The sequence below is a fragment of the Pelobates fuscus genome, chromosome 10 (assembly GCF_036172605.1).
Source record: "Pelobates fuscus isolate aPelFus1 chromosome 10, aPelFus1.pri, whole genome shotgun sequence".
Taxonomy (NCBI): Eukaryota; Metazoa; Chordata; class Amphibia; order Anura; family Pelobatidae; genus Pelobates; species Pelobates fuscus.
Window position 1 is genome coordinate 80,640,980 of NC_086326.1, and position 23,614 is coordinate 80,664,593.

The window sequence follows — 23,614 nt, forward strand, 5'->3', positions numbered from 1 at the left end:
AGGAGGCCATGTCATTAGATTTTCTTCTTTTATACCCTTTCTTGCCAGCCACGCTGTGGAGTACTTGGACGCGTGTGATGAAGCATTGTCCTGCATGAAAATCATGTTTTTCTTGAAGGATGCAGACTTCTTCCTGTACCACTGCTTGAAGAAGGTGTCTTCCAGAAACTGGCAGTAGGACTGGGAGTTGAGCTTGACTCCATCCTCAACCCGAAAAGGCCCCACAAGCTCATCTTTGATGATACCAGCCCAAACCAGTACTCCACCTCCACCTTGCTGGCGTCTGAGTCGGACTGGAGCTCTCTGCCCTTTACCAATCCAGCCACGGGCCCATCCATCTGGCCCATCAAGACTCACTCTCATTTCATCAGTCCATAAAACCTTGGAAAAATCAGTCTTGAGATATTTCTTGGCCCAGTCTTGACGTTTCAGCTTGTGTGTCTTGTTCAGTGGTGGTCGTCTTTCAGCCTATCTTACCTTGGCCATGTCTCTGAATATTGCAACCTTGTGCTTTTGGGCACTCCAGTGATGTTGCAGCTCTGAAATATGGCCAAACTGGTGGCAAGTGGCATCTTGGCAGCTGCACGCTTGACTTTTCTCAGTTCATGGGCAGTTATTTTGCGCCTTGGTTTTTCCACACGCTTCTTGCGACCCTGTTGACTATTTTGAATGAAACGCTTGATTGTTCGATGATCACGCTTCAGAAGCTTTGCAATTTTAAGAGTGCTGCATCCCTCTGCAAGATATCTCACTATTTTTGACTCTTCTGAGCCTGTCAAGTCCTTCTTTTGACCCATTTTGCCAAAGGAAAGGAAGTTGCCTAATAATTATGCACACCTGATATAGGGTGTTGATGTCATTAGACCACACCCCTTCTCATTACAGAGATGCACATCACCTAATATGCTTAATTGGTAGTAGGCTTTCGAGCCTATACAGCTTGGAGTAAGACAACATGCATAAAGAGGATGATGTGGTCAAAATACTAATTTGCCTAATAATTCTGCACTCCCTGTATATGCAGCACACCCAGCCAAACACTGGCAACCACCCCCAACATTCCAAGTAACCCTTTTCACATCCTGTCATATACCTATACATAGCTTTTACTTACACATATTCAGACAACCACACACTGTCATATAACCTCAACCTGTCACTACTCACATACTCTGTAGCATATCCTCTCCAAATTACATTCACATGGCAATTTACACTGTCATCACCCACTAAACCATGATATTTCACCAATCCAGTCAATACTAAGTCACCTACTGTAACAGGAACAGAGTGTCTGGTGCCTAACTTTGTGTCCTGAAAAAGTAGAAAATGGGTTAGCGCTAATAATATAATAGGTAGGCAGCAACCTTACAGAGGGCAACCGTCTTCCCTCTGGAGTGAGAATGTACAACAAAAAGAGAAAAAGGCTGCGCCAAAATAAAACAGAATAAAATATATAAATAATAAAATTAGTCTCAATATATATAGGAAAATAAAATGTCTGTTCCACACGTTGCACTGGTAGAGTGTTCCCTCTTTCTTTGATACTTCAGATCCTCTCGTGATATGGAAAACACAAAGGGAAAGGACCAATCGTGCAGAGTGTATAAGATATGTGGCAGTAAAATAATAAGATGTATTACACTCACATTTACATGAGCTATAACCAGCTCGGGGGTAACAGGTGTTCAGCAGAATAATCCCTGCTTGTAGGATATTACAAATGCTTTTCCTCTTTGGGTCTGATGGTGTCCAACTCTCAGGAGAAGGGAAGAATAGGAACAACAAATAGTGCTCTCTGATGGTATAATGTGGTATAAATAAAAAGAAAAGGAAATATACTCACAATTGAAGTGCAGATCACACTGCACTTGAGATATAGCGTGGGCGGTATAATCCCCACCTCAGGATATATAAAATGCCAGGAAAAGAAATAGTAAAAATGTTGTATGTGTAAAAATAATAAAAATCATATGAATGGCACAGTAATATAGCCAAACTTAATTTATTATTTAAAATACACAATAAAATCCATTAACGCGTTTCACCACTGGGGTTTTCCATTTTGATAACATATACACACCCGGCGGGGACGTCTTGGTCCAGCGGCATTCCCACGTGGTTGTGGGAATGCCACCCCTCACTCACCTCTTGTAGTGGCTCCTCCTCTTCTCACAGCAGTCGGCTCTCTAAACATTAGAGATGCCGGCCGCTGCAGCTGTGAAGTATATAAGTAAATTTCACTATAGTGTTTCACATACACGCCCATGATCACATGCTTCCCTGCAGCCAATCAGGGAGCACTTTAGACTATATAAACCTGTTTTGTTTCTAGTTACGCCTCTGTTGTCCACATTGTTTATGTTCCACAGAGTTAACCTTGCAGGTGCCAGAAAACATTAATGCTCAAAGTTCCAATGTCCAGTTGGTGTTTTTTACTGTGTTCCTGGTTATTAACCTATTAAATGCACACACCCAGATGTTTGTATTAAGATTTTCTGTATGTTTAACCTTTGAGGTAGACATGTGCAATTCGTTTCGGTCCGAAATTAAATTCAGACGAATTTCGGCAAATCGGACATTTGGATGCTTCCGAATTGCCGAAGTGCCGAATTCCCAAAGTGCCGAACTGAGCTGCATTGCTGAAGTCCCGAATTGCAGAATTTCTGAAGTGCCGAAGTGCTTCGGATTTCTAAAAAGTGGCAAAACAGGAGAGGGAGGTAAAATTAAGGGAATGACGACAGGAATCTAACCCTACCCCTAACCCTACACCTAACCCAACCTTTCTCTAACCCTACCTCTTACCCCAACCTTCCTCTAACTCTACGCCTTACCCCAACCTTCCTACCCAAACCCGGGTAGGGTTAGGGGTAGAGGTAGGGTTAGGGTAAGGGTTAAAGGTAGGGTTAGGCGTAGTGTTAGGGGTAGGGTTATGGGGTAGGGTTAGGATTAGAGGTAGGGTTAGGGTTATGGCTAGGGATATGGGTAGCGGTAGTGTTAGGGGTGGGGTTAGGGAATTGCCGAAGTCTCGAATTCCCGAAGTCCCAAATTTCGGAAGTGGTGAAGTGCCGAATTGCCGAAGTCACGAATTTCGGAAGTGCTGAACCGACGAATTGACGAAGTCCCGAATTGCAGAAGTGTCAAACCGAATTTTTTGCTCATGTACATCCCCACTTTCAGGGCTAGAGGATGGTTTCCATCACAAGGGATCCATAGACTCTGGGTAAGAGGCTAGCATACAAGCTTCTCTGTAAGGTTCTGCTATACATACCCACACCAGTTCTATAGCTTCACCCAGACACCATCCCCATCACATACCAAGTCACCTAGACTCACCACTATCCCATTTATCACTGACCCTGTCATGCACCAAATTCCCTACATCCGGCCAGTCCCACCAGTCAACCATTGTTTTTTTTATTTCTATTTTTTTTATTTTTTTATTACTGATCAGCCACCTCAATATCTTATATTCTGACCCAACCAATCACATAACCCCCAACTTAGCTGTCCTGTGAGGTGGGACGCTGGTGGGAGAGGAAAAAGGTGACAGGCCAGTGATGCAATTTATACATAATACAGATTAAGTTACAGCGCATACATAAAAATACATTTTTTAATCTTATCAAGTTACTTAAAATCTTGGCAAATATATATGGTGATTCAGTTCCACCATATGGCCATATTGTGTTAAGCCCACCACTACTTCACAGTACCCCAATATCGGTGGGTCCTACACTAATTCCAATGAGGGAGACAAATTAAATTGTGCTAGTGCTAAATAAGCTAAAGTGTATTTAATGAATCTTTTGTAAGAGCATTGTGACTATATATAATGCAAAATCAATGTGAAAAAGCAATTGAAAACATTGCATTGTCAAAACTAAACAATTAAAGTGATAGTGCTTTTTGTCTTTACTAAGTAAGTTTGGAATAAACCAAATTCCCTTTGGGGTTATGCACCCAGCCCAGCCCCAACTTCAGAGGCCCCTTTGGGCTGTAAACAGGTGTATATATATATATAAAAGGTTACATCACCTTGCACTCTGGCTTCAAAATTCCATGGCCAGGTGCATTACCAGGGCTCCAATATTCAAGTAGTTAAAATAGTTGGCTGCACTCTCAGACTTCCATAAAATTTTACTTTTATTTCAGCTTTTAAAACAGGATTTTATGGAAGTCCGAGAGTGTAGCAGATCCTGTTTAAAAAGCTGAAATACTCTCTCTCTCCCATTCTCTAAGGCCCCGACCTCTCGGGCTCTACCTTTCATCTTTCTCTTTTCTCCTGTCTCTTAATCTTCTTACGGCTGAGCCGCACGTAGCGGAACTATTTTTGAGTGACGCTAATGCTACAGGAAAGGTAGTACGCTGGGGTGCTAAACTCTATCGAGATGCTTCTTTCCTCAAATTTGCGATGGAGGCGCGGCCGACCTTATTCATCGGTTAACCGATTACTGTTTTATATAATAACAAAAAAGCCAGGCGGAACATCCAAGCTCCTGTGGGGTTTTTGATTTCTGTGGTGAACGGGAGTTGGGCATGCTTATGGGGATACGAGACAGGGTGACCTGGAAATTCATGCTAGTTCACTCCTCTTGTTGGTATTTCATGTAACGGTATCAATATACTTGCTTTATGTTTGGAATTTCTGTATTACTGTGCATGTATTGCTTGTGATGTTTTGCACTGGAATAAATAAAGAATTTAAAAAAAAAAAAATAAAAAGCTGAAATAAAAGTAAAATTATATGGAAGTCTGAGAGTGCAGCCACCTATTTTAACTACAAATATATATATATGGCATTTTTGGGATAGTAAGGTCACTTTAATAATAGTTTTCATTGAGTAGATATATAATTTGCATTGCGAGTATATTCATCCAAGCACTATCACTTTAATTGTTTCATTTTGATACTGGTTTTAATTGCATTTAATTTTGCATTATATATACTCACAATGCTCTTACAAGAGATTAATCAAAGCTAAATAAAGCTTATTTAGCATTAGTACTATTTGATTTGTCTCCCACCTTGGAATTAGTGTAGGTCCCACCGATATTGGGGTACTGTGAAGTAGTGGTGGGCTTAACACGATATCGCCATATGGTGGAACTGAATCCCCATGTTTGGTTGCTGAGATAGCTAATTTTAAGTAGCCTTATAAGATTTAAAAATGTATTTTTAAATGTGCGCTGTAACTTAACCTGTATTAAGTATGAATTGTTGTCACTACGGCAGCCCTATTCCTGCAAAATGCATATTCTAGGTTTACCCCCAATTCCTTTTAGTCTTTACTATTGATGCAATTCATGTCCCAGACTCAGGCTATAAGTTGGACCTAGCGATAAAGGTGGCAAGTCCTCCCGTAAAATTGACAGGCCAGCCCACTTAGTGCGGATCCTGCTTGGATCACTGTTTCAGTGTTTTTTGCAGGGCTTAGTGCCCTGAACATAGCCTAAGCGTATCTAATAATATGCTCACGCAGTGCTTGTTAGGGGCAGTACCCTGGTGACCCATGATGAGCTGCCGAAGTCGGGATGTTTTGTAGGGCTGCAATCACCTATCCACACACAATTAATCACCGGCCAAACCACCCACACAGTCATAAACACACATCCACATACAGATGTGTGTTGTAATGTATGATTGTTATATAATGCAAAATGAATGTGTGTATTTGATGTTATACCCACATTATGTATAACCTCATATACACATTGTACACGGGCATACATACAACATTGCACACAGGGCCGCCATTAGGGGGTGACAACCATAACGGTTGTCACGGGCCCGGCGGCCCTGGGGGGCCCGGCCGCCCGGGCCCCACGTGTAGCAGCGGAACTGCGGCGCCCGCACGCTGATGGGGCCCATCGGGTGGCCTTAGGGCCACCCGATGGGCCCCATATCTTCAGGGGCCCGGTCAGCGCTGTGGCCGTGGTATAGCGCGACCGGGCCCCTTTAAAAAATAAATTGCCGCCGCAGCGCAAGTGCTGCTGGGAGGAAGTGGTCACTTTCTCCCAGTTCACTCCGCGCGGGAGGAGGGAGCGCCCGCCCGCCTGCCCGACAATGAAGAGGGAGAGCTCCGCCCGCCCGACAATGAAGAGGGAGAGCCAGCCGACTGACAGTCCCATCAGCCCCAGCCAGCCACCCTCCTGCAAAGACAAGGTAAGAAACAGGAGGGTGGCTGGAAAATGAGCTCTGTGTGTGTGTATGTCTGTCTGTCTGTGTGTATGTCTGTGTGTATGTCTGTCTGTCTGTTTGTATGTCTGTCTGTGTGTGTCTGTCTGTCTGTCTGTATGTATGTCTGTGTGTATGTATGTCTGTGTATATGTATGTCTGTCTGTCTGTGTGTATGTCTGTCTGTGTGTATGTATGTTTGTGTGTATGTCTGTCTGTGTGTATGTATGTATGTGTGTATGTATGTTTGTGTGAATGTATGTCTGTCTGTCTGTTTGTGTGTATGTATGTCTGTCTGTCTGTGTGTATGTCTGTCTGTGTGTATGTATGTATGTCTATCTGTCTGTTTGTGTGTATGTCTGTCTGTCTGTGTGTATGTCTGTGTGTATGTCTGTCTGTCTGTATGTCTGTCTGTGTGTATGTCTGCCTGTGTGTATGTCTGTCTGTCTGTGTGTATGGCTGTCTGTCTGTGTGTATGTATGTCTGTGTGTATGTCTGTCTGTGTGTATGTCTGTCTGTGTGTATGTATGTATGTTTGTGTGTATGTATGTCTATCTGCCTGTGTGTATGTCCGTCTGTCTGTCTGTGTGTATGTCTGTCTGTGTGTATGTCTGTCTGTGTGTATGTCTGTCTGTATGTCTGTCTGTCTGTTTGTGTGTATGTATGTCTGTCTGTCTGTGTGTATGTCTGTCTGTGTGTATGTATGTATGTATGTTTGTGTGTATGTATGTCTGTCTGTTTGTGTGTGTCTGTCTGTCTGTTTGTGTGTATGTCTGTCTGTGTGTATGTCTGTCTGTGTGTATGTCTGCCTGTGTGTATGTCTGCCTGTGTGTATGTCTGTCTGTGTGTATGTATGTATGTCTATCTGTCTGTTTGTATGTATGTCTGTCTGTTTGTGTGTATGTCTGTCTGTCTGTGTGTATGTCTGTGTGTATGTCTGTCTGTCTGTTTGTATGTATGTCTGTGTGTGTCTGTCTGTCTGTCTGTATGTATGTCTGTGTGTATGTATGTCTGTGTATATGTATGTCTGTCTGTCTGTGTGTATGTCTGTCTGTGTGTATGTATGTTTGTGTGTATGTCTGTCTGTGTGTATGTATGTATGTGTGTATGTATGTTTGTGTGAATGTATGTCTGTCTGTCTGTTTGTGTGTATGTATGTCTGTCTGTCTGTGTGTATGTATGTCTGTGTGTATGTATGTCTATCTGTCTGTTTGTGTGTATGTCTGTCTGTCTGTGTGTATGTCTGTCTGTGTGTATGTCTGTGTGTATGGCTGTCTGTCTGTGTGTATGTATGTCTGTGTGTATGTCTGTCTGTCTGTGTGTATGTATGTCTGTGTGTATGTATGTCTATCTGCCTGTGTGTATGTCCGTCTGTCTGTCTGTGTGTATGTCTGTCTGTGTGTATGTCTGTCTGTGTGTATGTCTGTCTGTGTGTATGTATGTCTGTGTGTATGTATGTCTGTCTGTGTGTATGTCTGTCTGTGTGTATGTATGTATGTATGTCTATCTGTCTGTTTGTGTGTATGTCTGTCTGTCTGTGTGTATGTCTGTCTGTGTGTATGTCTGTCTGTCTGTATGTCTGTCTGTGTGTATGTCTGCCTGTGTGTATGTCTGTCTGTCTGTGTGTATGGCTGTCTGTCTGTATGTCTGTCTGTGTGTATGTCTGCCTGTGTGTATGTCTGTCTGTCTGTGTGTATGGCTGTCTGTCTGTGTGTATGTATGTCTGTGTGTATGTCTGTCTGTGTGTATGTATGTATGTTTGTGTGTATGTATGTCTATCTGCCTGTGTGTATGTCCGTCTGTCTGTTTGTGTGTATGTCTGTCTGTGTGTATGTCTGTCTGTGTGTATGTCTGTCTGTGTGTATGTCTGTCTGTCTGTTTGTGTGTATGTATGTCTGTGTGTATGTATGTCTGTCTGTGTGTATGTCTATCTGTCTGTTTGTGTGTGTCTGTCTGTCTGTTTGTGTGTATGTGTCTGTGTGTATGTCTGTCTGTGTGTATGTCTGCCTGTGTGTATGTCTGTCTGTCTGTGTGTATGTATGTATGTCTATCTGTCTGTTTGTATGTATGTATATCTGTCTGTTTGTGTGTATGTCTGTCTGTGTGTATGTATGTCTGTCTGTGTGTATGTCTGTCTGTGCGTGTGTATGTCTGTCTATGTCTGTGTGTCTGTGTGTGAATGTATGTCTATCTGTATGCATGTCATTATGTGTATGAATGTCAGTGTATGTATGTATGCATGTCATTATGAATGTGTGTATGTCTGTCTGTATGCATGTATGTCTATGTGTATGCATGTCAGTGTATGTATGTCTGAATGTCATTATGAATGTGTGTCTGTATGAATGCATGTATGCCAGTATGAATGTATGTCATTATGAATGTGTGTATGTATGGATGTCAGTGTCTGTATGGATGCCAGTATGAATGTATGTCTGTATGTATGTATGCATGTATGTCTATCTGTATGCATGTCATTATGTGTGTATGAATGTCAGTGTATGAATGTCTGCATGTCAGTATGAATGTGTGTATGTCAGTATGAATGCCTGTCTGTATGTCATTATGAATGTGTCTGTATGTCCTTATGCATGTGTGTCTGTATCTATGTTAGTATGTGTCTGTCACTATGTACGCCTGTGTGTCTGTATATGTGTGTATGTCTCAGTATTTGTGTGTCAGTATGTATGCCTATATGCGTATCAGTATGTGTGTCTGTTAGTATTTATCAGTGTGTGTGTGTGTGTGTGTGTCCTTTTGTATCAGTGAATGTGTTTGTGTCTGTGTGTGTATTCCTGTGGGTGGGATTTGGAGACGGTCTCTGTGGGCGGTTTTGGAGGCGGGCCCCCAGGGGCCCAGACCCTGAGCTCAGTTAGGGGCCCCAAAATTTCTGGTGGCGGCCCTGATTGCACATGCTGTAAAATAGACAGGCTTGGCATATGAGCTATGGTTAATTACCATTACTAATGAAAACATTGTCCTAGATTATTGTTGTATAAATACCCCATGATGCTTATCAAGCCTTTATTGCAGAATTTGCAGGATATATAAAAGGAGCATGGAAAGGGAACGGGGGTAATATAGCCAAACCCTTGATATATTAAATATCCCGTCCCTTCCAGACATGGGCTCCACATGATGGTCAGTGATTTTAGACGTCTTTAAACTCAAAATTTGCTTTTCATTTTTGCGCTACTTTCATGGAAACAAATTAAGCAGCCACAGCTGGTGACTATACCCCAGAGCAGTAAGAGCCTTGTGGATGTCCATACTTTTTTAGCATCCTAGGTAACCGACCAGCTGGCTGGGAACAGAGCTGCTGACCTTTCCTTCTGTAGCAGTCTCCATTCTTCTGGGGAAATTGTCCAGTACAGGTTTGTCCCTTCAGCCTTAATGACAGGTTACATAGTAGGGATTAATCTTGGCTCACCATCAATACACCATCTCCTTTGATAGGTGTTCAATGGGTTTGAGATCAGACATCAGTGTCAGCCAACTTGTTCTGCACCAGACCTAGTAACCCACCCCTGTGACGTGGTTATTATCACGCCAAAACAGGAAAGGACAATCCCACAACTGTCACTGCAATGCTGACCGCACAGAAAAGAATAGAACGGGAGTAGCCCCCAAAATACACCACAATGCTTTACAGTACACCATATGAGATGACATTCTAAAACATTAGGTGGTGTACCTTTGGCGTAGAATGTCTCGGTTTGCTGTATCAAACCATTATTCCAATTTAGTGTCCTGCAGTGACATTCACTAAACACCAGGGCTGTCAGAAAAAAAAAGGCAGGGCAGGGTGTTGATTGACCCCAGGTGAGAAGCCAAACCAATTCAAAATAGTATGACTTCCCACAATGGGAATGCCAGGACAATCCTGGCACCATAAATATTACAGCGCACAGTAGTGGTTAGGGTGCTTGGAGTGTTCCTTTAACAGTAAATTCTTGAAAACTCACTACAGAATTACAAAGTTTATGCCAAATTAAAACATTCTATAAGTCAGCTATGATTCCACCTCATCTATTTTAGTCTAAAAATCTGAAATCCCTTGAAAGTCATTGTTTAGAGAATAACCATGGTGCCTCTCTCCCTGTTCCCTCACCCTTCTATTGAGGAATGGAGTGGGCAGAATTAATGTTGGCACCTGGGAAAAAACAGCTGCTGCCTAGTTATGTGACTCCCATCAATCTCAGGCAGGTCTGGACACGTATGACCCTATAATTACATTTGCAATACTTCTTTTGAGAAAAACTGCCCGTTGAAATAACAATATATCATGATAGTACTTGCAAAACAAGTACTGTATATGCTCAACGTGTAAAGGGGGAGGGGAAGGGGAAGTCAAAACCGCTTTTACATTTTTTTTAATTTTTTTTTTATATTCAGGTAAAACTCTCATAATTAGCAGCAAATATCTATGATGAGTGTGCAATATTAGAAATGGTTTGTTCCCTCCCGTAATAACAAGATGTTAATTTAACTCTTACCTGAGAAACAACAAAATATATTTTTATTTATAAAATATTTTACCAGGAAGGATACATTGAGATTTCTATAATTTCAAGTATGTCCTGGGTCCACAAAATCCCAAATAGTTGGCTAATAAATGGGCACCAAGTCTAAGCAAAAAAAGGCAACAAAAACCAAAAAAAACCTCATTATTATACCTAGTAAAAAAAAATATTTTTTATTTTTTACACATCTAGATTTTATAAAATGTGTTTTTGTGCCATGTGGATCATAGGTTCACACTGGTAATACAGAAGCTGTTTATACGTATTTAAAATGTAATGTCTAATTGCTCACTTACACAACATTGTTTATAAACAGCATGACATTTAAATGGGAACACAGTAACACCCCCAAACTTCTATAAAGCCCTACATACCTCCCAGCTCTCTGCTCCTGCAAAGGGTTAAATCCAAGGGGTCTGCCTACAGCCCCCCTCCTTAGCTGTAGTAAAGCTCAGTATAGAGGCGTGTCCTCCCCCTTAATCTGCAAGGAGGGGTGAGGGAGGGAGGGCGCTCTCTGACTCGAGCTATGTTTGGGATCTCTACTCAGGGCTCTTTGCATTGAGTGAGCTGGAGATCACGGTGCGGACTCCTTCACTTTCTGAGGACCCCCCGCCCGCCGGAAAGCAGGTCGAACCGTGTTCCCTCCCCCTAAGTGACAGCCCAGGACTGTCCAAGAGCAAAGTTAATGTGCAGCAAGGAGTCCTTTGCCACTGCAAAGAATTAACCTGGACTAACACGGGCTATGGGAAGGATCCAGCTAGAAGTCCTCTGGAACTCCTGGGAGAAGCCACCACCTGGACTCAGACCTTCTCCTGGAGGACAGCAAGTTTGACAAGTGGTGGCCTTTCCTCACTTCTCCTGTCCTGGTGCTGTGTTTTGGAAGGTCTGCATGGTTTTTTGAGAAGGGTTTACACCACAACCCTGGCATTATTTCTGGATATAAACAGCTGGGGGCACTGGCCTCTAATTATTAACTTTCTGGATGCCCCTCTCCAAGATGCCTGGCTGGGTGATCTTGCCCATCACCCTCCCAGCCTTCACCATCACTGGGATGTGGATAGTGTAAGTTACCATTGTGGGGTTTGGGGGACTGTGGTTTGGGAGGAGGGAGGAAGCTTGCTTTGCTTTTTTTAACCTGGTATATGGCAGCTGGATGGAGGCTGATCAAAGAAGCCTTTTGTATTTGTGCTGGTCTCAAGGTAATGACACCAGGAGAGCCATGTGCACATCATCATCTTGGGGGAGGTCTGGAGGCTGCCTCACTCCATTCCCCAGGGAAGTTATGTGAGGCTGCACTGCAATTACGATCTCTCACTACATCACTTGACCTATTTTATTTTCCCTCATAAACATTGTAGCTGAACGGGAGCAATGAAAGGGTTAAGTTGTCACAGTCATCATTATTCATATTCTTGTTTTTACGTTCCAGAATCTTTAATATTGTTTTTAATTTTCAGTCATGCATGCTAGTTCAGTGATTTTTATTTTTTTATTTTTTTTAATTTTTTTTTATTATGGATATGTACAATGTGCAGATATAACCACATACTGTTTATTATTTTTTTTATTTTTTTTACAAATGTCTTCTATATAATTTCTAAGGTTACTTAAATTCCATTAACACTTTTCTTTTTCTTTTTTTACCCACCGCATTCATTTGGCATTTGTGTGTGAGATAAATATACGTGTGAGTGTGTAACTAGACATATATACACACACACACTCTCACACACACACACACACACAGTAAACACCCAATGATTTCAATATTGTCCCACCCCACCCCCATGTTTTCTTTACAATACCACATGCTGCTTGGATAGTTCTGTGTGTTCACGTATTACTTATATTGCATTAGCATGTAAAATAAATGACTAAGAGATTGCTACATATAATGTTCATTTTAATTAGCCCACTTGGATTTTTTTGAAGGTAATATTAAGAGGCCTTTGTTTATAAAGTGCTTTGCTTTTTAAACCCCCCACCCCTTTCTAGAAATGAGGACATTATATATTTCTTCATAGTGTAGACAAACATGTACTAGTTTGTGTTTGTGGTGTACAGTTTATTTCTGCTTTCAAAATGGGTTGTATCAATTGAACTGGGCAGATGAGGACAATTGACAATGGAAGTGTTCATTTGGGGACTAAAATAGCCAAAGTTAGAACAATTTTTCCAATAAGGCTTAAAATAGTCTGCATCATTCAGTCAATTTTCCACTTTCTCTGGTTTGGTGAACAAATTTAAGTGTTCATTCACTAACATAGCATTGTAATATACTGAATATCACAGCACTGGGCTGGAAAAAGCCTACTCCCTTAGTGTAGTCACAGACTGGCTATTTGTAGCCTAATATTTGCCATCTGGTATTGGATTTACAATCGGTTAATTTGTTGTTTATTGACCTAATTATACCAAATCCCTATTTTTTAAAAAATTTTATTATATATATTCCCAGAGATCTGTTGTACTGACGACTATTATTTACACAATTCCTTATCCAAGGCTTTCGTATTCACATTTATAGCAAGTAATGATATTTTGTGTTGCTTCTTCTATATTTGGCGTGGGGACACAAGTACCTAAACTGCACTGCATGCAGGCAACCTGTCGATTAGGACTGATCCATTTTTTTCACACCATCGCGGTGCGTTCAGCACTGAAATAACCGTTTTGCCTATACGATGTCTATGGCAATGTATAGGTGAAACATCCTGCTCTTTCATGCTGCGCACCCATGTGACCTTTTCATGTCTAGTGATGTAAAGGTGTAACTAAATGTAATGCATCAACATATATAAGAAAATTAAAGGTTACGCCAACCAAAAAAGTGTTTTCATAAACTGGTTTTGGTTAGATTAACTATTGTTGTTCTGTCCCCCACATTTAAAAAAACCAAACAAACAAAAAACTAACCTTGCACACCTCTAGCTCAGCTCTGAGGCCAAGTTCTCCCTTCTCTCCTGACTGCAGTCTCCCTCACTGGAGGTGGACATATGTCAGGTAGGGTGGGCTGAAGGAAAAACATGGGCAGCACAGGGAGGGTATTGTATGCCTGTCACCAGCATGCTGTGTGTGCTAATGTTCAGTATGCACAGAATTAACATTTGCCACCTGGAAAACTTATGTCCTGGCTAATGACACTGCAGTGGCGCTTCTGGAGGTGGGGTTACAACTCTGACAGCAGAGTGGTTAAACTCTGTATGTGCACTGTGTTTTAGTGCACATACAGACTCAAGGCACCATGACCACTTCAAATAACTGAATTTCTCATGGTGCTTGGAGTAACCCTTTAATAAATAAGAAGGTATCAACTCCAGCATACTTGAGTTCCCTACGCAAGTATGACTAATTACATATCCCTCTGTTTGTAATAATGCCTATAATCAAATGTCAACATTTTGTAATAAAGCTTGAAGAAGAACCATGTTTATAAACACTGAAAATGGTTCTGTCACGTTTAAGCTTTTCATAAAGATCGACTATGAAGAGTTCTTTTTGGCCATGCTTGGATATCTTGTGAGATTCCAACAAAATCTAGCTATGCATGAGACACATTGTCTCATCGTGTAATTGCTAGTGTCCTGACTTACTCTCGGTTACGACGACTGATGTCAGCGGGCATCATATGTGCCACAGGCATCTACTGTAAAAGCATAAAACTATAAAAGATCCTATAAAGGTCTGACGGGATCACCCATAGTTTTGTACTCTCACAAAACTACAATAGCGACGACTTGTCCTATCAGTTGACGTCGCCAGGTGCTGAAGAAGTAGAGTGATGGAAAGATGGGGGAGCGTAGGACAAAGACATCAAAGAAACACTGTTTGAAAAACCCTATTCGGTTTTAATGTTTGTGGTGTTCCTTTTTAAGTAGGCTGGCACACCAATGGCGGAGCATGTAGGGAGCTCTTTTTGATGCACTCACGCTATGCTTGTTGGGGACAGCTCCCTGGTGTCGCCAAAAGTAGGGCACCAGGGAACAAAGTTGGGGCGTTGAGACAGGACCTGAAAAAAAGACAGATGAGTGGCTTGGGGAAGCATTAGACTAATGCTTCCCTATGGACTTTGTCACTTCTGCTTGAACAATCGTGCAAGTGGAGTCAATCAGGAAACCCAAATTAACAGCTCGAAGGGCATTCTTCCTGAACCAATTCATAAAAGTGCAGATTTCTCTTTTAAATGAGCACTTTTTATACTAGGACAAGGACTCCAGATTGAAGCTGAATTGATATAGTTATCTGGAGTGTCCCTTTTAAATGAGCTGAACAGAATCATGGAAGTTTTTCATTGGACGACAGCTGGAAGGCTACCTACCCAATGACTACACCTCATGCACATATTTAGTTTAACCACAGTACATATCTCCAATCAGAACATGGTGTGAACAGGATTGCAAGATTGAAACTGGTGATTTGGTTTTGCTCTGTTGTGGTATCTACTATCCTATTTGTAAGAAGCTGGATGCCTGATATTTTATTTTTTTGCATTAGTGGAAGTGAATGCATGGATAACCATGTAAAGAAACGGAAAACTATAATTGACCAGGCAAAATGGAACGTAGTGTATTTAATATTTGATAATATTAAAGGCTGTATTCATTTTTTATTTATTTTTTTGTCTTTATAATGTGGGCGTAACTATATTGCAGATCATTGATTTTTCCATTGATAGACGGATAATAAGACTTGCTGATGATTTGTTTCTTTGATTATCTGGCAAAACGGGTGATTATCAATTCTGTAGCAGCAGATCATCTCCCCTTAGACATTGATTTTCTGCTGAAAGTGTGAATTATGCAATTTGATTAGAAGACTGTTGATCATTGGATAATCAATGCCCTGCTGTGTGTATTTAATTTGCTCCTTCAGCAATAGATTCCCTATAAATTGTAGCCTACTAGATTCCTCGGTATGACACAGCTATTCATTGTTTTGGTGACCTTTTCATTATGTCTTGGAAAAACCTTGGCACATGACTGTCCAAATCCTTGAGAGTCCAGTGACCTTTACATACAGAATATCTCAGCAGTTTTATAAAGAAACTGTAATAAAATAATCATCAATTTTTTTTAATGTTTATTTTTTTTTTTAAATGTAGCTAATTAACACTTTTTTTTTTAAAACTATAAATTGAAATGGTTACACCCCCTTGGCTTTCAAGCTGACGTGTTCTGTTACTTCCTGGTTTGGTTAGCTCAGTGAAGCTAAACTCAGTGGGCATCAATTGTAGAGAACTTGCCTTGTAAACACTTCTCATCAGAGGCGTAACTAGATACTGCAGGGCCCCAGTGCAGATATTGCCATGGGCCCGCCCCTCCATTTGTATAATATAACACATGCAGATACATACACGGACACACATGCTAATACACAGCCACACAGAATGATATACATAGGAGCATGCACTGACACACATGCAGACAAACATATACACATACAGACACATGTGCAGAAAAACAGATACAAAGACACACATAGACATAACACATTCAGATACACAGAATGACACTCGTATAAATATATAAACTGTGACACATACAGGTGCATAGGGGCACACACTGACACACATGCAAACAGAGAAACCCATACATGCAGACCGATACAAAGATACACATACAGATACAGACAGACATTCTCACACATACATTCACACACACACTGTTAAAACATTTTAGTTACCCTCCTGTTTCCTACCTATAGGTGCAGGAGGGTGACTTCCCTGGGGTCCCGTGGCTGCCTTCGGCTGATAGGAGTCAGAGCTCCCTCCGCTATTCCCCGGAGCTCTTACCTAGGAGGAAGTGACGCTCTGACATCATCCCTGGTTCTTGGTCGCACTCTTAAAGTGCCCCCAGCGCTGACCGGGCTCCAGGTAATTCATTGCCATCGGGTGGCCCCATGAGCACGGGGCACCCGATGGGCCCCTTAAATGCGGCCCCGGTGGTAGTTCTGCGGGGCCACACCACAATCTCGGTGTCCGGGCCCCCTGGAGTGACAAGCCCGGTCGCACCTGCGACCCCCTACAACCGCGGTAGTCCCGCTAGTGCTTCTCATTGAGCTGCACTGGGAAGTCTGTAATTGGACAGTCACAGAAAGTCTGGGTGGGGTTAGAATGGGAGGGCTGGCAAACGAAGCAGACAAGAGAACTGCATGTTTTGCAAGCTGTTTTTAGATATACCCCCAATATAATGCATACCGTAATTAATTTCATTTGGGATATATCTAATAAACTGTGATTTATTTATTTTGTTATTGGGCCGTGCAGTGCCCCTTTAAGGCTTCCGGAGCTTCATGGAAAATGCATTTCTAAAACACCCGGGGTGCCAAGGTTAAGCACCTATAATATAACTTTAACAGTTAATATCCCGGGACAACCTGTACTGGAGAATCGAGATAACGTTTAAGGCTTACACATTCAGAACTGTTCTGTGTATTATAATGTTTAGTGTGTGTGTGTGACTCTAAAATATGTAGGTAATAATCCTGTGGAACTTTAAATTGGTTTGTCATCAACATTGATTCTTTCATTGTTTTTGGGTGTTCTTTTAAAGTTATATGTATGTATGAAAATAGTCAAAGCTCTAGCACCCACCATAAACAAATTTTTTGTTGAAACAAAGGTTACCCGGGTGCCTCCAGCGCATATCTAAACCAAGAATAAATGGAGCACTCCTCAGGGATTTTTTTAAGGTGTATTGAAATAAACCATCAACGTTTCGACCCTCCTGGGTCTTTATCAAGATGATAAAGACCCAGGAGGGTCGAAACGTTGATTATTTCAATACACCTTAAAAAATGCCTGAGGAGTGCTCCATTTATTCTTGGTTTATATGTGTGTGTGTGTGTGTGTGTGTGTGTGTGTGTGTATATATATTATCTCCAGTACGCTCAGGCTGAAATAAACATATTTTGAAAAAAAAAAAATCTTCTTCTTCTTAAAGGAGAACACTCCAAGTGCCAAACCACCACAGTGTGGTTATTGTACTTGGAGTTTTCCTTTTAAATTCTTACCTAGCTTCCGCTGGCCGCTACTTCCTGACAATTCTCTTCCGCTTTCTAGATAAGGCCAAGCAAATTCATGCCAATCTATCTAACTCCTCGGCCCTAGTTGGCTACCAAAGGTCATGTTCTGTCAGTATCCCCACTGAAGGCCGGTTCCTTTCCTATCCATAATAGTATTTGTTTTTGATTCTTACCAAGCTGCAGTGGGTAGGATTCAGTACACCGTAACCTCAGAGTGAAATAATAGAGAGCGCAAAACAAATTACCAGAAGGGATAGGGAGGAAAGACCCAAGCTTCCACTTGCAGACTCTGCCTGTAAAGGGAGATGCAGAAAACGTCTGTCACCAGTGTGCAATGCGCACTGATAAGAGACCTAAAATATGCCCAGAATTATCATTGAGTAACTGGGTTGTTCCACAAAAGTGCAAATAACTCTGGATGTGCATGCAGAAGCAATGAACATCCAGACTCCTATTACCATGACCACTTCTGATGAAAGTTCCTGCGTGAACTGAAACGTTGACTATTGGGAATCAATAAAGAACTTCTATTTTTCTAAAGACCTTGAGTGCTGGCTATCTCCTAAACCCTGGAGAGAGAGATTATTTTTATTTATATATATATATATATATATATATATGTGTGTCAGGTCCATAAATATTGGGACATCGACACAATTCTAATCTTTTTGGCTCTATACACCAAAACAATGGATTTGAAATGAAATGAACAAGATGTGTTTTAACTGCAGACTTTCCGCTTTAATTTGAGGGTATTTACATCCAAATCCGGTGAACGGTGTAGGAATTACAACAGTTTGTATATGTGCCTCCCACTTTTCAAGGGACCAAAAGTAATGGGACAATTGGCTGCTCAGCTGTTCCATGGCCAGGTGTGTGTTATTCCCTCATTATCTGATTTACAAGGAGCAGATAAAAGGTCCAGAGTTCATTTCAAGTGTGCTATTTGCATTTCGGAATCTGTTGCTGTCAACTCTCAATATGAGATCCAAAGAGCTGTCACTATCAGTGAAGCAAGCCATAATTATGCTGAAAAAACAAAACAAATCCATCAGAGAGATGGCAAAAACATTAGGTGTGGCCAAATCAACTGTTTGGAACATCCTTAAAAAGAAAGAAAGCACCGGTGAGCTCAGCAACACCAAAAGACCCGGAAGACTACGGAAAACAACTGTGGTGGATGACCTTAGAATTCTTTCCCTGGTGAAGAAAACACCCTTCACAACAGTTGGCCAGATCAAGAACACTCTCCAGGAGGTAAGTGTATGTGTGTCAAAGTCAACAATCAAGAGAAGACTTCACCAGAGTGAATACCGAGGGTTCACCACAAAATGTAAACCATTAGTGAGCCTCAAAAACAGGAAGACCAGATTAGAGTTTGCCAAACAACATCTAAAAAAGCCTTCACAGTTCTGGAACAACATCCTATGGACGGATGAGACCAAGATCAACTTGTACCAGAGTGATGGGAAGAGAAGAGTATGAAGAACTGCTCGTGATCCAAAGCATACCACCTCATCAGTGAAGCATGGTGGTGGTAGTGTCATGGCGTGGGCATGTACCCAGGAGTTCCCAACAGGGGATTTGAACCGGGGAACTTCACAGTCCTGGTCCTGCTTCCTACCTCTGAGCCACAGCAACTTTATATATCTATTCATTCCGGTCCTGTTCATCCTGGCATGTCTACTACCCTGGGGTCTGTACCTTGACTATGGCTGTGATTCACCTGACCCTGATCAGACATCAGCAGGATTTATAAACTCAGCCTCGCCCTGTGATCTGGATCAAGTCTTTGATCCTGTTGTGTGTCCCGTACCAGTGTTCCTGTTGTTTGATCTTCTACTTATTATTGACCCTGGCTTCTGACTACGTTTACTCTGACCTCTGGCATCCCTTGACTTCGGCTACTCCTCGTTGTTCCTGTTCTCTGGCATCCTTTGACCTCGGCTATTCCTTGACAATCCTGCTGTTTGAGTCCTTGCCTGTGCTGCGACTTGGAACTTCATTCTGCACAGACCCACAGGCCAGGTGAATTCTTACCTGACCACCTTGGCCTGTGGCTATCTGCAAGGGTGAGCAACATATCTGCGCTACAGACTCCCAACCCAGGTAAGACCCTGACAGTATGGCTGCCAATGGAACTGGTTCTCTTGTATTTATTGATGATGTGACTGCTGACAAAAGCAGCAGGATGAATTCTGAAGTGTTTCGAGCAATATTATCTGCTCATATTCAGCCAAATGCTTCAGAACTCATTGGACGGCGCTGCACAGTGCAGATGGACAATGACCCGAAGCATTGTGCAAAAGCAACCAAAGACTTTTTTTAAGGGTAAGAAGTCGAATGTTATGCAATGGCCAAGTAAATCACCTGACCTGAATCCGATTGAGCATGCATTTCACTTGATGAAGACAAAACTGAAGGGAAAATGCCCCAAGAACAAGCAGGAACTGAAGACTGTTGCAGTAGAGGCCTGGCAGAGCATCACCAGGGATGAAACCCAGTGTCTGGTGATGTCTATGCGTTCCAGACTTCAGGCTGTAATTGACTGCAAAGGATTTACAACCATGTATTAAAAAGTGAAAGTTTGGTCACTTCACAGCAGCTCTGGTACTCCCAGCACCACCCAGAGACTGGATTACTTAATAAGACCAGGTAATTAAACACAGACACGCAACGTCACCAACAAGAATCCTAGTACATATGATGTATAGAATCTAAACAAATCTGTCAAGTTGCCATGTATCATAAATTCTATGTGACCCCCCTCCCCTTCTTTTTTTTTCTGTACCCCTCAAACGATTATTCAACTGTTAACCTTTGTGTTTACATATATGCGAACTAAAAAATAAACTGTCAATTATTAAAAATTTTTAAAAAAAGTGAAAGTTTAATTTTATGACTGTTAATCTGTCCCATTACTTTTGGTCCCTTAAAAAGTTGGGGGCACAAATACAAACTGTTGTAATTCCTACACCGTTCACCTGATTTGGATGTAAATACCCTTAAATTAAAGCGGAAAGTCTGCAGTTAAAGCACATCTTGTTTGTTTCATTTCAAACCCATTGTGTTGGTGGATAGAGCCAAAAAGATTAGAATCGTGTCAATGTCCCAATATTTATGGACCTGTGTGTGTGTATATTATATAGAGATGCACTCCAAGGACTTGGTAGATGAAAAAAGGGGTAGTTTATTCCAATAGGTATATAAAGAGAAAGACCCAAACTGGTCGAAACGTCAGCTATTTTTTAATGCTATACCTATTGGAATAAACTACCCCATTTTTAATCTATCAAGTCCTTGGAGTGCATCTCTTTATTTCTGTTGATATATTTCCAACGTGGGATTGCACCCAGGCTAAATTGAACTATACACATGAAAGGGTGAGTGCCAAGAAACACTGTTTGAATATGTATGTATGTATGTATGTATTTATGTATGAGTATGTATATATATGTGTGTGTGTGTGTGTGTGTGTGTGTGTGTGTGTGTATAAATATTTATTTTATTTTTATTTTTTTAATTTTAATTTTTTTTTTAGACGGAAAGGTTAACTTAACTAGGAACCGCAAGTTATTCTATATAGTGATGCTATACATTTATCTGGTTAATCAGCGTAACGAATATTGAAAAGTAAGAGTGAGAGTTACATGGTACAAATAAAGTTAAAGATGGGCTCTACGATACGTAGGCTACATGCACTGTGCATCGTAATTATAATGCGCTTTATGAAGAACTTGTGGCTGGATTAACATTAAGAATGTTAGGCATTATAACAAAATATGGGACCACTGTATCCCCACACCTCTGAATACGTTTTTGCAGCTTAAGATTACCCCTCTGTATATCGTCCCATACCCGTCAGATAAAGACAGAGAGAAATATGACTGCAATAAACACTATAACTAGGCACATAGTGATAAGTAATTGCACAAGGCTATGTGATGCCGGTAACAACCAAGTAGCAGACTGTAGGGCATTGTTCTTAAGACCTGCCTGATGAGTTCATCCTCAGCCGATGCCAGTACTCGGAGGTCAGCAGGGGCAATTAGAGTGTTGCCAAACAGGTGTGTGGAGAGGTGTCCCTCCTGCTACAGACCGCGATGAGAGCCCGCATCGTGGTTTCACGGGCTTGCATGCTCGCAATGGAGTCAAAGTCCTTCCCAGGTTGGGTGTAGCCGCAGCTCCCGATGTTATGTTGCTGCCTGCAGTGTTGGGGCTTCGGTCTCTGTGGTTGATGCCGAGGGAGTGCTTCCCTGAGGGCTCTCCGCCTAGATGGGTCTTTTGTAGATTGGTGCACATGTATGCTGTGTCGATGTGCCCGGAGGGTGCCTGCTCACTCCCCGTTCTTCTCCACCTTGCTCCGTCCCTGTGCTCCGTCCCTGTGCTCCGAGCCGGAAGGTGTGCCTCTAGTCGTGCCCAGAAACGGTCGAATGCCGCATCGATGCGTTGCGTGAGGCTATCGATTGTCGACAGGTAAGCAGGTAAAGGCTGTTGGAGCTTGGGCTCAGTATGCCTGATTACCATTTTGAGAGCTTGTGCTGCGGTCGGGACCCTGCGTTGAGCGAGCTGTTTGTATCCAAGAAGGGTATGTGGAGCAGGTCAGTGGGAACCAGGATAACACCCGCTGGTCTATGGGGGGGGGGATAGCATTAGGTAGGGACCGCCCGAGCGTCCTTTGAACCGGCAGAGCAGCCGTCTCCCCACGGCTCCTACACGAGTAGGCCGCAAGCCGCAGGTCGGGCAAATCGGCTAAGAAGGTGCACTTGACAGGCACCCCCGGATGCAGCGTTGACCCGCGATCAAGAGGGTTGCTAGTAGCGGGTAAAATGAGTAGGAGTCCCGGGTTTAGTCCCCCAAATTCAAGGCCAAACGTGGGAGCTCTTGCTGAACACTTCTGATCCACGTGGCAGTCAAGCTCTGCCCCACGTCCTATGTAATATTAATAAATCAAATTGTTGACCTTTTATATATGACAATGCAAAAATCTATATCCTGTGTTGTGAACTTTGGGCAATTGCATAATCGCTTAATTCACAGGAATTATTCATAGTTTTCAGGTAAGAGTATTATTTCCCTTTTTTTTTTTTTTTTTTTAATATGGGTGCGGGAATGCAATTTCTGATGGCAACCGTTCCTCTTTTATTAAGCTTGTAAAACTATATGAGTTTGTAAGGTGTGCAGCAGAAGCACTTTGACCAACTGGCATTTCCATATGGTCAATAATATCAAAACATAACACATATTGAGCATCTGCTTTTTTCCTAAAGCCATGCCAGACTCCTCCATATAATAGTCTATAAATTAGTTGAATGGAGCTGTGTTGGATGTGTGATCAGAATACATATATTTGAAATTTCATGAATTGAATTAACACACTGCATTGCTTGTGTGGGGTTACGGACCAGTTAATTAGGTGTTCAGGTCCTTGCGTCGACTGCTGGAGGTGTGATATGGTCCATGGGATTGTCAGAAGTCTTTGCATGATGATTTTTACAGAAACAAAATTTAGACACCTGCACCTTTCCTCTATTTTGTTTTCCCCCTCCTCTAAGAGGGCCATAGTATGACATATTTTTTTTTATACATTTTAAACAGATCAAATATACTACATATTAAGCACATTTTACTTATTCTTTTAATGAAAAGCTCACCTTTGCATTATTGACAGTTAAGGAAAATTGTTTCATACTTACCGTAATTTTTTTTTTCCCTTTCATTATTCATGGCAGCATTTACTTATAGGTTAGGTCCGCCCCTTACAGCAGAAAGGACAGGAAATAGAACTCTGAAACTGGCTTCCAATCAGGCAGTCTTTGTAACAAGCTTCACAACTTCTAGTATATGGGTGGGAGCTTAATGTTGCCATGAATAATTATCAGGAAAAGAA

The 23,614-nt window shown here is 41.8% G+C and overlaps 1 protein-coding gene across 1 annotated transcript in view; it reads left to right on the forward strand.

Annotated features, from left to right (window-relative positions):
- The first annotated feature begins 11,206 nt into the window (after positions 1-11,206).
- Positions 11,207-23,614, forward strand: part of LOC134575588 (transmembrane protein 150A-like) — a 175,582-nt gene continuing 163,174 nt past the window's right edge. The window contains exon 1 of the mRNA XM_063434907.1: positions 11,207-11,763. Within this exon, the coding sequence (XP_063290977.1) occupies positions 11,684-11,763 (80 nt within the window). The 5' untranslated portion in view covers positions 11,207-11,683. The remainder of the gene's footprint in view (positions 11,764-23,614) is intronic.